General features: G+C 34.7%; 1 protein-coding gene, 2 non-coding genes and 1 pseudogene across 3 annotated transcripts; 2 read left to right on the top strand and 2 right to left on the bottom strand.

Annotated features, from left to right (window-relative positions):
* Positions 1 to 3: 3 nt before the first annotated feature.
* LOC135664777 (photosystem II CP47 reaction center protein-like) lies at positions 4 to 1441 on the bottom strand (annotated as a pseudogene).
* A 1949-nt stretch (positions 1442 to 3390) lies between these two features.
* LOC135664782 (cytochrome f) lies at positions 3391 to 14996 on the bottom strand. The gene has a single exon (XM_065177053.1). It carries the CDS (start codon positions 12387 to 12389, stop codon positions 11427 to 11429), a length of 963 nt encoding a protein of 320 aa, XP_065033125.1. The 5' UTR covers positions 12390 to 14996; the 3' UTR covers positions 3391 to 11426.
* TRNAP-UGG (transfer RNA proline (anticodon UGG)) lies at positions 7372 to 7445 on the top strand. Its single transcript has one exon. It is a non-coding gene; the product is annotated as a tRNA-Pro (tRNA).
* Positions 7610 to 7683, top strand: TRNAW-CCA (transfer RNA tryptophan (anticodon CCA)). Its single transcript has one exon. It is a non-coding gene; the product is annotated as a tRNA-Trp (tRNA).
* Positions 14997 to 15061: the final 65 nt, after the last annotated feature.

Below are 15061 nucleotides of genomic sequence, written 5' to 3'. Positions count from 1 at the left end.
ATCAATGCCAGCAAAAACATCTCTGAACAAGGTTCTAGCGCCATGCCAAATGTGTCCGAAAAAGAAGAGCAAAGCAAACGTAGCATGGCCAAAAGTGAACCAACCCCCTTGACTGCTACGAAAAACGCCATCAGATTTCAAAGTAGCCCGATCTAATTCAAAAATTTCACCTAATTGGGCACGTCTAGCATATTTTTTTACAGTCGCAGGATCACTATAACTGACTCATTGAGTTCGCCACATAGAACTCACAGTTACACCTACTTGTTCAACACTATACTTTGATTCTGCCCTTCTAAAAGGAACATCGGCTCTAACAATTCCGTCTCCATCTACCAAAACTACCGGAAATGTTTCAAAAAAGGTAGGCATACGACGTACAAAAAGCTCGCGCCTTCTTTATCTCTAAAGACGGGGTGTCCTAACCACCCAACAGCTATTCCATCCCCGTTGTCCATTGACCCTGCTCTGAATAATCCCCCTTTTGCTGGATTATTACCATGTAATCATAAAAGCTAATTTTTCGGGAATTTTAGACCAAGCTTCGATAAACTCAGATTTTGGGCTAGTCCGGCGCTAACTCTTCGATATATTCTTGCTGAAAGTATCCCTGATCCCACTGATAACGAGTGGGACCAAATAATTCGATTGGGGTAGTTGCTGAACCATACCACATAGTTCCAGCAACAACGAAAGCTGCAAAAAAAACAGCAGCGATACTACTGGAAAGTACAGTTTCAATATTGCCCATACGTAATACCTTGTATAGACGTTGAGGCGGACGGACACTAAGATGGAATAAGCCTGCTAATATGCCCAATGTACCCGCTGCAATATGATGAGAGGCTATTCCTCCGGGAACAAAGGATCAAAGCCTTCTGCGCCCCACGCTGGACTTACGGGTTGTACTTTTTCCAGTTAGTCCATAAGGATCGGACACCCATATTCCAGGACCATACAAACCTGTTACATGAAATGCGCCAAAGCCAAAGCAAGCCAACCCTGAGAGAAATAAATGAATTCAAAGATCTTAGGCAAATCCAAAGATGGTTTGCCCGTACGTTCATCACAGAATATTTCTAGGTCCCAATACACCCCAATGCCAGATAGCTGCCAAGAGCACAAGCCAGAAAACACAATATGTGCCCCTGCCACACCTTCATAACTCCAAATACCGGGATTCGTTACAGTTCCTCCTGAAATACTCCAACCACCCCACGAATTGGTTATTCCTAAACGAGTCATGAAGGGTATAACGAACATACCTTGTCTCCACATTGGATCAAGAGCGGGGTCAGAGGGATCAAAAACCGCTAATTCGTATAAAGCCATCGAACCGCCCAACCAGCAACTAGGGCTGTATGCATTATAATGGACAGAAAGCAATCGACCGGGATCATTCAATACGACAGTATGAACACGATACCAAGGCAAACCCATGGAAATACCCTTTATCAAGAAAAATAGACACTATGTCACTTTATTTTATCGCATTGGAAAGACTATACTATGTATCTAACCTTTTCAGTAGATTCCGTATGAGAAAGGGTTAATTTTTATTCCGTTCCATTGAAAATAATGGAACAATTCTGTTCGTAAGAACAAAGAGAAGCAGATCTATTCTATACCCGATAAGTACCAATACGCAATGGGAGGATTAGTTCTACTTTCGGGAAACGAATGCATAGATACTTGTTTATTACTCCAACGATTGATCCGTTAGTTAAAATTTTTCTTTATTCATTCTGTCTTACTCTATAAAATAAACCTTCCAATTTATGTATAAAAATCTATGTATAAAATACAATAAACAGAAAAAGGGATGAAGACGATAAAGCCATTGTTATGTTTCCACATTAAAGTGAAGTATAGTACTCAATTTTTTCTTTAATTTAATGCCCGTTGGTGTTCCAAAAGTACCTTTTCGGAGTCCTGGAGAGGAAGATGCAGTTTGGTTGACTTATAGTGCGACTTGTCAGACATATTGGGTTATATGGAATTTACCCGTTCTCTCCCTCGATCGAAATATCCTCTGTTTCGCCTAAGAAATATTGTATTGAGTGAACCATCAATCATTCGGAGCGTGAAGTGCAATTAGATCAATTTATTTATTTTGAGGATCAATTAGGAGAATTTATGGTTGACTTGGAAAAATAAAAATAAAATAAAGTAATAAAGTATCCAGATAAAATAAAGTAATAAAGTATCCAGGCTCCGTTCAGAAAATACCAAATTGGTAATCCATGTAATGTATGATTACCGCTTGTATCATAAACGATTCTTATCCTTATTATAGGAGTGATTTCAAACGTCCAACCAATAACCAACGGAATAGTATGATGAGTACATCGAATGATTGGGGAAAGGCATGAAACGAATTGAAAAAAAAAAGTCGTAACAAAAAGAAGTGGTACTGAGACCATTTGCCCTATATGTGCAAATGGAATTCGGACAGATCTTTTCCCGGAGTAGAACATGAACCTAAAAGAATTGAAAAGGCCCATTCAGAAACAAGAAAATTACATCGTGATTTGAATGTCGATGAAACAATACATCAATGAGAGAGATTTGTTCAATTTCAATAAGTTCAGTAAATTCTTTTTTTATAGGTAAGGAAGCCAAAACTCATCTCATGTCTTTTTAAAAATGGAAGCTTTATTAGAAAAACAAAAACCTATTACAGAAAAAAAAAAAAAAAAAATAGAACTGGAATCGACACATTGATTCTTTTTTCGCAATTTTTTTGAACCGTATGCATCCAAAGGTGCACGTACAGTTCCTAAAGGAACCAATTTTGTCCTAATCAACCGACTTCATCGAGAAAGATTACTTTTTTTAGGTCAAGAGGTTAATAGCGAGATCTCAAATCAAATTGTTGGTCTCATGGTATATCTCAGTATAGAAGATAATACTAGGGATCTTTTTTTGTTTATAAACTCTCCCGGCGGATGGGTAGTATCAGGAATAGCTATTTATGATACTATGCAATTTGTGCCACCCGATGTGCATACAATATGCATGGGGTTAGCCGCTTCTATGGGATCTTTCATTCTGATCGGAGGAGAAATTACCAAACGTCTAGCATTCCCTCACGCTTGGCGCCAATGAGTTTTTATTTGAAAAAAAAAAGAAAGACTATGCCTTCGCCATATTGAATATGAATAATAAGTAATAATAGCATGGCACTTCGAGTTCGATATGAACAAACCATTATTGTTTTTTCATAACATGAGATTTTGTATCGAGATAGTAGTATGAAACAAAGGTTATTTCCGATTTGTTGATTTTATGTGTCGGGGGTACATTTCAGCGTCACAAACCATTTTTCTTCCACACCAGAAGTTTCTTTCTGATATTTATGTTATGGAAGAGTACGAAAATGAAAAAAAAAAAGATCAGTTTTCCTTATTTGATCGTATCAGAAAGGCACTTTGGGATTGCTAAATCACAGACGAGATAAATATATAAAGCAACAGAACCATCATAGTATTTTTGACTCCTACGAAAGGAAGGGTGGTAAATGGATCATTCAACGATCTGAATCAGATGGATTCTCTTTCTTTCTTAGATAGAATAGAAGAGAAGAAAAAAGTAAATTCCATTGCGGAGCCGTATGCAACGCACAGAAGATGCCTGTACGGTTGTTCAATTTCTTCTTGTTATTTTTTTTTATCCCTTACATTAGCCCAATCATACGAGATAGAGGAACCGTTCATGATGTTATATCAATATCAATATATTTAGGGTCATGATTCATCAACCTGCTAGTTCTTTTTATGAATCACGAACAGGGGAATTTGTCCTGGAAATGGAAGAACTACTGAAACTTCGTGAAACCCTCACAAAGGTTTATGTACAAAGAACGGGCAAGCCTTTATGGGTTGTATCCGAAGACATGGAAAGGGATGTTTTTATGTCAGCAACAGAAGCCCAAGCTCATGGCATTGTTGATCTCGTAGCGGTCGAAAATGAAAATACCGGGGATTTCGTGTAAATCCATTTCAAACCATAATTCGAATTTTCTGTGATTTGGTATTGAATAGAAAAAATTCATAATCATCAATCCAATCATCAGGTTAAGATCGATCTAAACCAACCCATTCCATTCTAATTCTATATATACATATATATATATACGACATGCCAACTATTAAACAACTTATTAGAAACGCAAGACAGCCGATAAGAAATGTTACGAAATCTCCCGCTCTTAGAGGATGTCCTCAGCGTCGAGGAACATGTACTAGGGTGTATGTGCGACTCGTTCAGATCATGAGTTCGAACAAATGAGACAATTTTTCCAGTGTCAATGACCGGTACCAATGAATAGGGTAAATGGAAAAGATCTATCATATACCTATATTGTGTATGGAATTTATGGTTTCCATTGGTGCAAATCCAATCACCTAGATTTGAGATGAAAAGCAATTCCCCATTGGTAGCAAATAGTTATCCATTAAGCGGAGGAAATAGTATTATAAGAAGCAAAAAGATTATGCGCCTATTGTTAAAAGAGCGGACTAAGAGGGTCAGCTACCTAGCCAACTTTCCTAATTAAATGCCGTCACTGTATAGATAACTCTTAGTGTGAAAAGAGTTATTACTCTATAATTGATGGGTAGAGCCAAAGAGTGTGAACTATACAAGTTCACAATACCATTTGGTTAAATGAAAGAAGAGGCTCCGGTGTATAGAGAGGACCTCACCGTTTAAGAAGTAACCATAGAAACGATGGAACCCACTATTTTTTTTGAGTATCATTATAATTTCTTATTTGCAGGTGAAATGCCTGGACGGAATAAAAAATTGTGGTCAGGAAGGTTATAGTAGCAAAAGCCATTGGAATTTATATTTTATATATCGGAATAATCCGTTTTGTTATTAATCGACCGTGAGAGGGGAAAAGGATGACTGAAAGAATCGAAATCAATTAGTTATTCATTAAGGTTTAATTTGATTCAATGACCAGAGTTAGACGGGGATATACAGCTCGGAGACGTCGAACAAAAATTCGTTTATTTGCATCAACCTCTAGAGGAGCTCATTCAAGACTTACTCGAACGATTACTCAACAGAAAATGAGAGCTTTGGCTTCCTCTCATCGAGATAGAGGCAGGCAAAAGAGGGATTTTCGTCGTTTGTGGATCACTCGGATAAATGCAGTAACTCGTGATAATAAGGTATTGTATAGTTATAGTAGATTAATACACAATCTGTACAAGAAGCAATTGCTTCTTAATCGTAAAATACCTGCACAAATAGCTATATCAAATAAGAATTGTCTTTACATGATTTCCAACAAGATCATCAAATAAAGTAGATTCTAAAGTAATATACAGTACAGGAATGATTGAAACAGAATTCCCCGGAGAAGGAACTCCGGGAAAATAGAATAAAAAGAAATTAAGATAGTAATAGGAATGAACGAATATGTTTCAATAAAAAAAATTTTCTCCATTTTTTGTTTCTTATAACACAGGAACCCGCTCTAGATTCTAGGCCTTTTCGAACAAAACATCAATCTGAGCTTGAGTTACAATTGGAGTTTTGAGTCAATTGAAGAGTATGTCTATTTATTTTTGGTTCTAGGACCAGTAGTTCTGGGGATCGACTCGGCTCTCTCAAATTGTTTCTCATTATTAAGAAAAGGTAACAAAGATAAAATACGGGCTTGCTTTATAGCAATAGTAATTAATCGTTGTTGTTTCAAAGTCAATCTATTCACCCGCCTAGATAATATTTTTCCTTGTTCACTAATAAATCGACTAATTAAACTCATGTTTCTATAATCGATTCGATCCCCCGATCCAATTGGGGGCAAACGCCTACGAAAAGATCGCTTGGATTTACGAAAAGATTGCTTGGATTTATCCATGGTTTATTCCTTATTTCTAAAATTCTATTTCTTTATTCACTTCAGTTCAGATCCGACCAAAATAGGCTTTGATTTGTATACATTATGTATATTATATATCTTATACATTATGTATATTATACATTATGTATATTATATATGTTAAATATATGTTAAGTATGTTAAATATATGTTAAGTTCTTCTAAATATATGTTAAGTTCTTCCTCTTCCTTGGCGAGAGCGCACACGCGTTCTGTTCGATCTATTTCTTTATTTCTCCATGAATCGTATGCTTGTTACAATAGCGACAAAATTTTCTCAATTCTAATCGACCAGGCGTATTGTGTCGATTCTTTTGAGTAATATATCTAGAAATACCTGGCGATTCTTTATTGACATCATTTCGGGCACAACTGGTACATTCCAAAATAACTATGACTCTGACATCTTTACCCTTGGCCATGAACCTCCTTTGAATTTTGGATCGGCTTAACTCTTCTATTTTCGATCCGAGCTGAAGAAGAAGAAAAGAACAAAAAAAATCGATAGAAGTTACTAACTAGAAATGGAATTTCTAAGTATTTCGTTGCAATTATCATTTCATTATATAATGATAATTAATATTATATTAATGGAGTAACAATTTTACTAGAATAATAAAGTAATAATTTAATGGAGTAATAATTAAATAATACAATTTCTTTCTAACTCTCAATTGTTCCTATCCTAAATCTCAATATTTTATTAATATTTATTTTATTTATTATTTAAGTTAAATATCTTCTTTCTATGCTATGATTTCGTGGAACTCGCCGTAGACTGGATCCACATTTTCATTTCTGTTCTCCAAAATTCGATCTTCGATCTACCACATTTTTGCTGAGGTTCAATACACTTTTTTCTTTTCCTTCCTATCCTAAAGAACTGAAAAAATAGGGGCGAAATTCGAAATTTTAGTCACGTGGAATTGTATCTCTAATTTTCTTCATTTCTTCGCATATCAATCAATAACTAGAATTAAAAAAAGGGGAATGACAAGGCATCCGGAAATAACCGATTAATTTCTATCAATAGGCCTGCTAAAGACCCAAACCATAGAGTACTTAGCACAGGTGCCACGGAGAGATATGTTTTTATATCTCGCATTGAAAATCCTCCTTCTATTATGGATTGTAATACATATATGGTCAGATGCTGTAGTTCAAGATCATTTGTATTTTTTTTACACGGAATTCCTAACTAAACAGGATTCCTAACTAAAATAGATATGTACAATGAAGCAATAGATTTTTTTTCTTTTTTTGTAAAAGAAAAAAAATCTAATCCCTTGTTCCTGAGCATTACTGATAAATATTAACTTTTTTATACGTTAGGTTTCAGATGTATATAATTCTTTTATTATATGAAACCAAAAAGAAGAAATGACAAGAAAATTGTATATAGATGGAGGAGAAAATGACGATATGGAAAACAAGACAGGGATTTTGTACAATGAAACTGTACAACAATTTTGAAAAGGGATGTAGCGCAGCTTGGTAGCGCGTTTGTTTTGGGTACAAAATGTCACGGGTTCAAATCCTGTCATCCCTACCTATTACTTCTCCCATGGGCAGTAACGAGGGATTCATTGAGATCGATTAAAATTGGACATAATCTTCCGGTCTTGCATACTATATGTATGCAAGACGTATTGGGGGTAGAAAAATTACTTTTCTTTACAGTACAGTCGTATCTCCTGTCATAAGGATAAGAAAGCGCTCTTAGTTCAGTTCGGTAGAACGCGGGTCTCCAAAACCCGATGTCGTAGGTTCAAATCCTACAGAGCGTGATTCGGTTTATTTGATGTCGAATCACAATAAAATAATTAATAATTTAACAAAACAAAAAGTTGAATTGTAACTTGAATTTGACCTCCTTCCTGCAGGAGGTCAATCAAAAAAAGAAAGAAATATTACTCAATCAAAGGTCCAACTGATCACCACGTCTATATTGTAAATATGCGGTTACGAATAATCCTGCTAAAGTAATAGGAATTAGACCTAAGACGATTCCAAATAGAAAAACTTCAATCATTTCGGTTTGTTTAAGGGGATAAAAAGAAAGGTAAGATCTATCCCTAAATATTAATCTGAATTATCCGTGAATCTCAATGACCAAGAATTGGCAATTGATGTGAGAAAGAACCATAGAATACCCGGAATCTCAGAGAAATATTCGTTTTTATCAATTTTTCATTCAATTCATTTCAAATAAGTCGTATCTTGTTCAAACCAATGAATAGAGCTGAGGTTATAGTTAAAGCAGCCAGTAGAAAACCGAAATAACTAGTTATAGTAAGCATGAAAGAGCTAAATTAGATATGTTCTTTTGCTACATATGTTGATAAAACACTTACCTAAGTTTCAATTTTTACAAAATACGACGGCAAGAAAAAATCAATTGACAGAATTAGTTTAGTTCCAATTGAAAATTCTGGATTCATCAGTCATTATAGATAAGACTAACTAAGAGTGACATAGGTAGAAAAATTCGATTCATCTGCTGTGACATTGACCGATCCTATGATTCGGAATCAACAGATTCATTGTGGAATTTGTGAGTTGAATAAAGTATTTGTGAGTTGAATAAAGTAATAGTAAAAGTAAGTAAAATATAAAGTATAAGTAAAAGTAATAGTAATTAAGAACTGTGCCGTGTAACTTCATTCAAAACTTAAATTACTTATGGACTTATACTTAAATATTAAATAAAATATTAAATAAAATATAAGTAATTTAAGTAATTTTGGAATAAAAGAATTGGATTTGAAAATTCCATTTTAATCATTTCCTTTCTATTTCAATAGGATCTAATCCTTTTTGGAACGAACGGCCTGATACTATTTACCTTTTATTTATTTTAACTCATTGGACTCAGTACAGTAATAGGTTGCTTAATTGCCCATAACATAATATTTCGAATGAAAAGAAAAAGGTGTCCCACGATCTATCGAAAAAAATAAAACCTTTACTCTATTTTTCATTTTTATATTTTTATTCTTTTTTTTCAGGTCCAACTCGATTCAAAGACGAACAACTTCCATTATCCTTTTAGATTCTATATTCTGTCTTTCCATATCATGGAGTTCCATACTTCTAGTTTGGTCAAGAAAGAACCTTTGTTTTGGATCTAATACAATAACGGTTGCATCACGAATATGGATTGTTCCAACTGGGTTCTGTTTCTTTCATGTTCTGTTTCTTTCACTAATATAGTATATACTATTGTATTTTGTATTACAGTATATTTATTGTATTATACGACCAACCAATTACTTGAAATAAAAAGATTTGAACAAAAAAACTTTTAACCAAAAAATGGGTTTATTATAGATTTCGCATACATATAATTGAATTGTGTGAATATTATAATATGCTTCATAAATTATTAGAAACCATCGATTCACGCTTTTCCAAGATCTTTACTTTCTATTATGAATCCAATAATGGAAATCTTATAAGGAATTTGAGTAATTTTCTATTGATCTATTGAATAACATAGAGTTATGCATAGACAAGGAACAAAAAAAGAAGAAAAGAATTATGTAGCATTTCGGTACCGATCGAGACTGCGTTGCTGTGCCAGAGGAAGGATAGCTATACTGATTCGGTATACTTGAAATAAACCTTTGGTACAAAATTGACGATCTCACAAAGATGCAATATCAGTAGTTTTCCATTTACTGATCCCATCTTTCAAGGAATCGATTCCCTTTTTTGAATGTACAAAAATTTGTGGAGCTCAGAATGTCTGGAAGCACGGGAGAACGTTCTTTTGCTGATATTATTACCAGTATTCGATACTGGGTCATTCATAGCATTACTATACCTTCCCTATTCATTGCGGGTTGGTTATTCGTCAGTACGGGTTTAGCTTACGACGTGTTTGGAAGTCCTCGGCCAAACGAGTATTTCACAGAGAGCCGACAAGGTATTCCATTGATAACCGGCCGTTTTGATTCTTTGGAACAACTTGATGAATTTAGTAAATCCTTTTAGGAGGCCCCCAATGACCATAGATCGAACCTATCCAATTTTTACAGTGCGATGGTTGGCTGTTCACGGACTAGCTGTACCTACCGTTTCTTTTTTGGGGTCAATATCAGCAATGCAGTTCATCCAACGATAAACCTAATTTGAATTATAGAGCTATGACACAATCAAACCCGAATGAACAAAATGTTGAATTGAATCGTACCAGTCTATACTGGGGTTTATTACTCATTTTTGTACTTGCTGTTTTATTTTCCAATTATTTCTTCAATTGAAAGAAAGAAAGAGAATAGTAGGAATTCTCTTATCCCATTCGGAAAGATACCATCCTCATAATTATCCATGACTGTTTTTGTCTCTAGCACGACCATTTGAGAAAATGTGGAGGAAAGTAGGGGAAATGGCCGATACTACTGGAAGGATTCCTCTTTGGCTGGTTGGTACTGTAACTGGTATTCCTGTGATCGGTTTAATAGGTGTTTTCTTTTACGGTTCATATTCTGGGTTGGGTTCATCTCTCTAGTAATCGGATAAACCGGATTGTAGACATGAAAGAGTAAGAAAAGAACTCAACGGGACCTTACCCTCCTTTGTCTAATTAGAGCGATAAGGTCCCGTTGAGTTCTTTTCTTACTCTTATAGGAAGATTATGATCTATTCCATAACATACAAATTGGCCAGTCAACATAATCAAAATATTATATTCGTAGAAATGAAATGACAAAACGGATCCTTTGCTCTGATGTTTCAAACCACTCTATTCTTTTGTTTCTTAATAATGTTTTTGAAGAATTGAATCTATTGATTGATTCATAGTCTCTGTTCTTCCTTTCCTCCATAATATTAACTCTTATGAAGAAACAAGAAAAGAGTAATCAATGGATTTTCTGAATAATACAATATTATATAGATTTCTACGCATGAGACATCCTGCAAATAATTTCTATACTAAACTACTAATAGAACTTACTCTATAGAACTTACTCTATAAAACTCTATAATATAATTTGTTTGAATAATTTCTCTTGAATAATTTCTCTAAGTTAAAAGTTTAAGTTAATTGAAGAAGTTCTATTTGCTCAATCAATTATTCCCCTAATCCTTTCTCTCTTTTTGTTTGTCCACAACTTCCTATGAATCTAACCAAAAGAGTTCTGGTGGACCCGGAAAAGAAGGAATGGTAATCTTTGACGAACAGGAGAAAAAATCATTATTATTTCGATATAAGACGACACAAGAAAAAGGATTTTCCGCCCTTTTCTTGTGTCGAATAGAAGACTCGTAAGACTAGTAATCCCTCCTAAAAGGATTTCTTTCTTTCATTTTTCCCATCCTTGCTCTGTATTCTCTTTCTTTGTATGTCTATTGTCTATTACTAAGAATAGGATACAAGTAATGAATTCCAGACATCCCGCAAAACGAAAAAAAAGTATAAACAAAGCAACCAAAAAGGTTTACAGATTTTTTGATCATACATAATTGTATGGATCAAAAAAAATTCGGCGCTTTTTACCAACTTGATGTTAAGGAATCTCTGCACCTAGAAATTCATTTCGTACAATTGAACCTTTTCAAACTGTTTCTTTTTAAGAACCAAAAAAACTTGTGCCAAAATAACAGATGCCAAGAAGAACAAAAGACCTTGGACCCGTAATGGGTCTTGAAGCACTATTTCTGCATCTCCCTGACCAAAGCCTCCCACATTGGGATTGCTTGTTAATGGTTGATCAAGCTTGATGGATTCACCCTCTGAAACAAGAAGTTCTGGTCCTGGAGGTATAATATCAACCACTTGATGTCCATCCGATGCATCAACTATGGTTATTTCATATCCCCCTTTTTCTTTACGTACTATTCTGCTTACTATACCTGCTGATGTAGCATTATAGACTGTATTGTTACTTTTGCTACCATCAGGATAAATCTGACCCCTTCCTCTGTTCCCACCTACGTATATGGGATATTTTAAGAAGTGAACGTCTTTCTTCGTAGCAGGGTCGGGGGAAAGAATGGGAAAGACGATTTCACTATATTTCTGACCGGGAACAGGACCTATCACAATAATATTTCTTTTGTTGGGACGATAACTCTGAAAAGACAGATTTCCTATCTTTTCTTTCAACTCAGGAGAAATACGATCAAGGGGGGCTAATTCGAATCCGTCGGGTAAAATGAGAACAGCCCCCACATTCAAAGTCCCCTTTTTACCATTAGCAAGAACTTGTTTCAGTTGCTTATCATAAGGGATTCGAACAACTGCTTCAAATACAGTATCAGGAAGCACAGCTTGCGGAACTTCAATATCCACGGGTTTATTAGCTAAATGGCAATTGGCACATACAATTCGTCCCGTTGCTTCTCGCGGGTTTTCATAACCCTGCTGCGCAAAAATGGGATATGCATTTGAAATAGATGCCCGAGTTATTACATATATCATGATCGATACAGAAATGGATCGAGTCATCTCTTCCTTTACCCAAGAAAAAGTATTTTTATTTTGCATGTCCAATCATTGATCCCCGAATTTCTACAATAAATTAGATAGGTAGCTAGTATAGTTCCCTATACACGAGTCTGTCATTGTACTGGAATAATTGTACTGGAATATAGGACGAATACCTTGAACAGATAAAAGTATAAAGAATTAAGTCAAATTGAAAATACTTTCTTTATACACGAAGAAAGATTCTGATTTGATTGATATAATAAGATCAAATGAGTTCTTTATTCATTCATTGAATGATAAATTACTACAAGCGAAGGAGATACACGATTTAAAAAAAGGAAGATCCAATATTTCACAATTGTATCTAGAATAACTGGAAAAGTGGAAACAAGACCAGATATAATTTGATCGTTATGATCCAATCCAAAATCGTTGTAGACCGAACCAATCATTAGTTCCCAACCATGGGTCGAGTGAAATCCGATCCATAAATCAGTAACTAAAAGAATAGAAAAAGCTTTTATTGTGTCACTTAAGTTATAGAGGAATTCCTGAACCCAAGAATTAAGAATGACGAGTTCTTCATTACTCAGAATAAAATAACCACTTAGAATAGCGAAACAGATTATATTTGTCGAGAAATGCAAAATGATATGGAGATCATATTCATTGTGTGCTTTGACTAATTGTATTGTTTCCTTGTGTATTTCTATATGAAGTTTTTGTATATGCGTTTCCGGGTACTCCTTTATCATTTCGTCCAATAGGAATAGTTCTTCTAATTCTATGAATCTTTCCAGAACGTTTTTCTCTTGAATATGATTCAAAAAATTTTCGGATTGCCTGGTATTCCACCAATTAGTAACCCAAGGTTCCAGACATTTATTAAATGAGAAAGAGACCCACCAGGGCAAAAATACTATAGATGCGAGATATGGGAGGGAGGCCGATGCTTTCTTTTTTTTCATTTTTTTTTTTCTGTGAATTGAATTGTTAATGAACCTGCTTCATTCGTTGACTCTATCTGATCTGATATTTCTTTGAAGCACGAGTTGTATAACAAGGTATTGACCTATGGGTCTATTCCTTTCCTATTATTGTGTAATAATTTTATTTTTTTTTTGATTTAGAAGGAATATAGACATAGAATAAGAGTTCTTTTCGGATGAAAATGAGAAAAAAAGAAATAAATATTATTCCAGATATCTCAATTGGGCAAATTTGAACCAATTTTATTTTCATTTGTTCCTTTCGATGAATACTCGAAAACCCACTTGAAGTAACGAATCGAGTTTCGAGACGAAAAAACTCCCCCTGGATCAATTAATTCTTTCGAAATGTTTCACCGTCTAACCAGAAAAGGGTATCAATTCCAAATCTTGGGCCTAAAAAGATGAATTCTGTATTACGAAATACATGTTCGGATAGGTTTGATGAATTTATATCTATACTTATTAGATTAGATTCGTTAGTTAGATTAGACCTTTTTCTAGTATAAAAGAATGAAGAAACTTCAGTTGTATTAAAAGAGGAATTAGCAAGTTCCTTCCCCCATCTTGAGAAAATATTTATTCTTCATTTTATTCTTCACTTCAGTTCGTTTCAAAATACTTCAATTGGTACGCGCAAGAAATAGGCCAATTCGGCAGCTTTTTGTTCAATTTCTCGTGGAGTAAAATTCTCATCAGTACGAGTCAAGGGAATGGCTCCTTGGCCTCTGATTTCCATATAAAGGACACGACGAGTATAAAGACCCTCTTTAACCTCTATTCTGATTGATTGGATATCTCTCATAAAGAAGCGAAGGAAGATGCGACGATTTATTCCAGGAAATCCCCAGCGAAAAATACACACTATTCCTTCTTTTCTATCGAATCGGTCATAACCGCTACCTACATTCCACGAAATTGTGCACCACAAATACGAGCTAATGAATAGACCCGCGATCCCGTAGAAAGACATCACGATCCCTTGTGGAAAAAAAATGATTTGCTGAGATGTAAATACGGGTATCAAATTCCTACCAAGATAACTGGAAGTTCCAACCACTAAGAATCCTAGTGAACCTAAAAAAAGGATACAGGCCCAGCAAAAATTACTCGTTTTTCGAGACCCCGTTATAAGTTCTATCCATATATGTTCTGATCGCCAATTCATACTATACTAGATCCAGTGCATTCGATTGGAATTGAGCGAATAACCCAAATAAATTTGACTTTACCTTTCTTGATCCCGAAGTAACTTTCATCAACTAGCACTATTCTGATGTGAAACATTAGGAGAGTAATTGGTTAGATACATTGACTTTCTATTTAAAATATTCACTAATCCATTTTGAACCAGCTATATTCACATATACATGCATTTATGCAGATATCATATATCCGCATAACGATTCTTTCATTTGTGTGTTCGGAAAGAGCCACATATCATACCATATTACACGAGATAAATATCTGTATTATCATCCAGTGTTGAAATAAATTGATAAGATTCGGTCCCATTGGGTCTAGACAATCTTATTTTTTTGGACATGAAGAAATAAGGAAACCATTGCAATTGCCGGAAATACTAGGCCCACTAAAGGCACAAAAATAGAGGGTAAGTTGGGATCTGTCATAGAATAGGTGCCTCAATTTAATATTTCTATCTGTTTTAATATTTCTATCTATTAGAAAGATATCTTCTTATGATATATCTATTACTTATGATATATCTATTATAAGTAA

Source organism: Musa acuminata, unplaced genomic scaffold, assembly GCF_036884655.1.
Source record: "Musa acuminata AAA Group cultivar baxijiao unplaced genomic scaffold, Cavendish_Baxijiao_AAA HiC_scaffold_886, whole genome shotgun sequence".
Lineage (NCBI taxonomy): Eukaryota > Viridiplantae > Streptophyta > Magnoliopsida > Zingiberales > Musaceae > Musa > Musa acuminata.
Note: the sequence above shows the minus strand (reverse complement) of the source record. Positions and strands in the feature narration are given on the sequence as shown.

Bases quoted from the DNA above. Each gene is read 5' to 3' on its own strand.
- LOC135664782 (XM_065177053.1), bottom strand. From the start codon at position 12,389: ATGCAAAATAAAAATACTTTTTCTTGGGTAAAGGAAGAGATGACTCGA.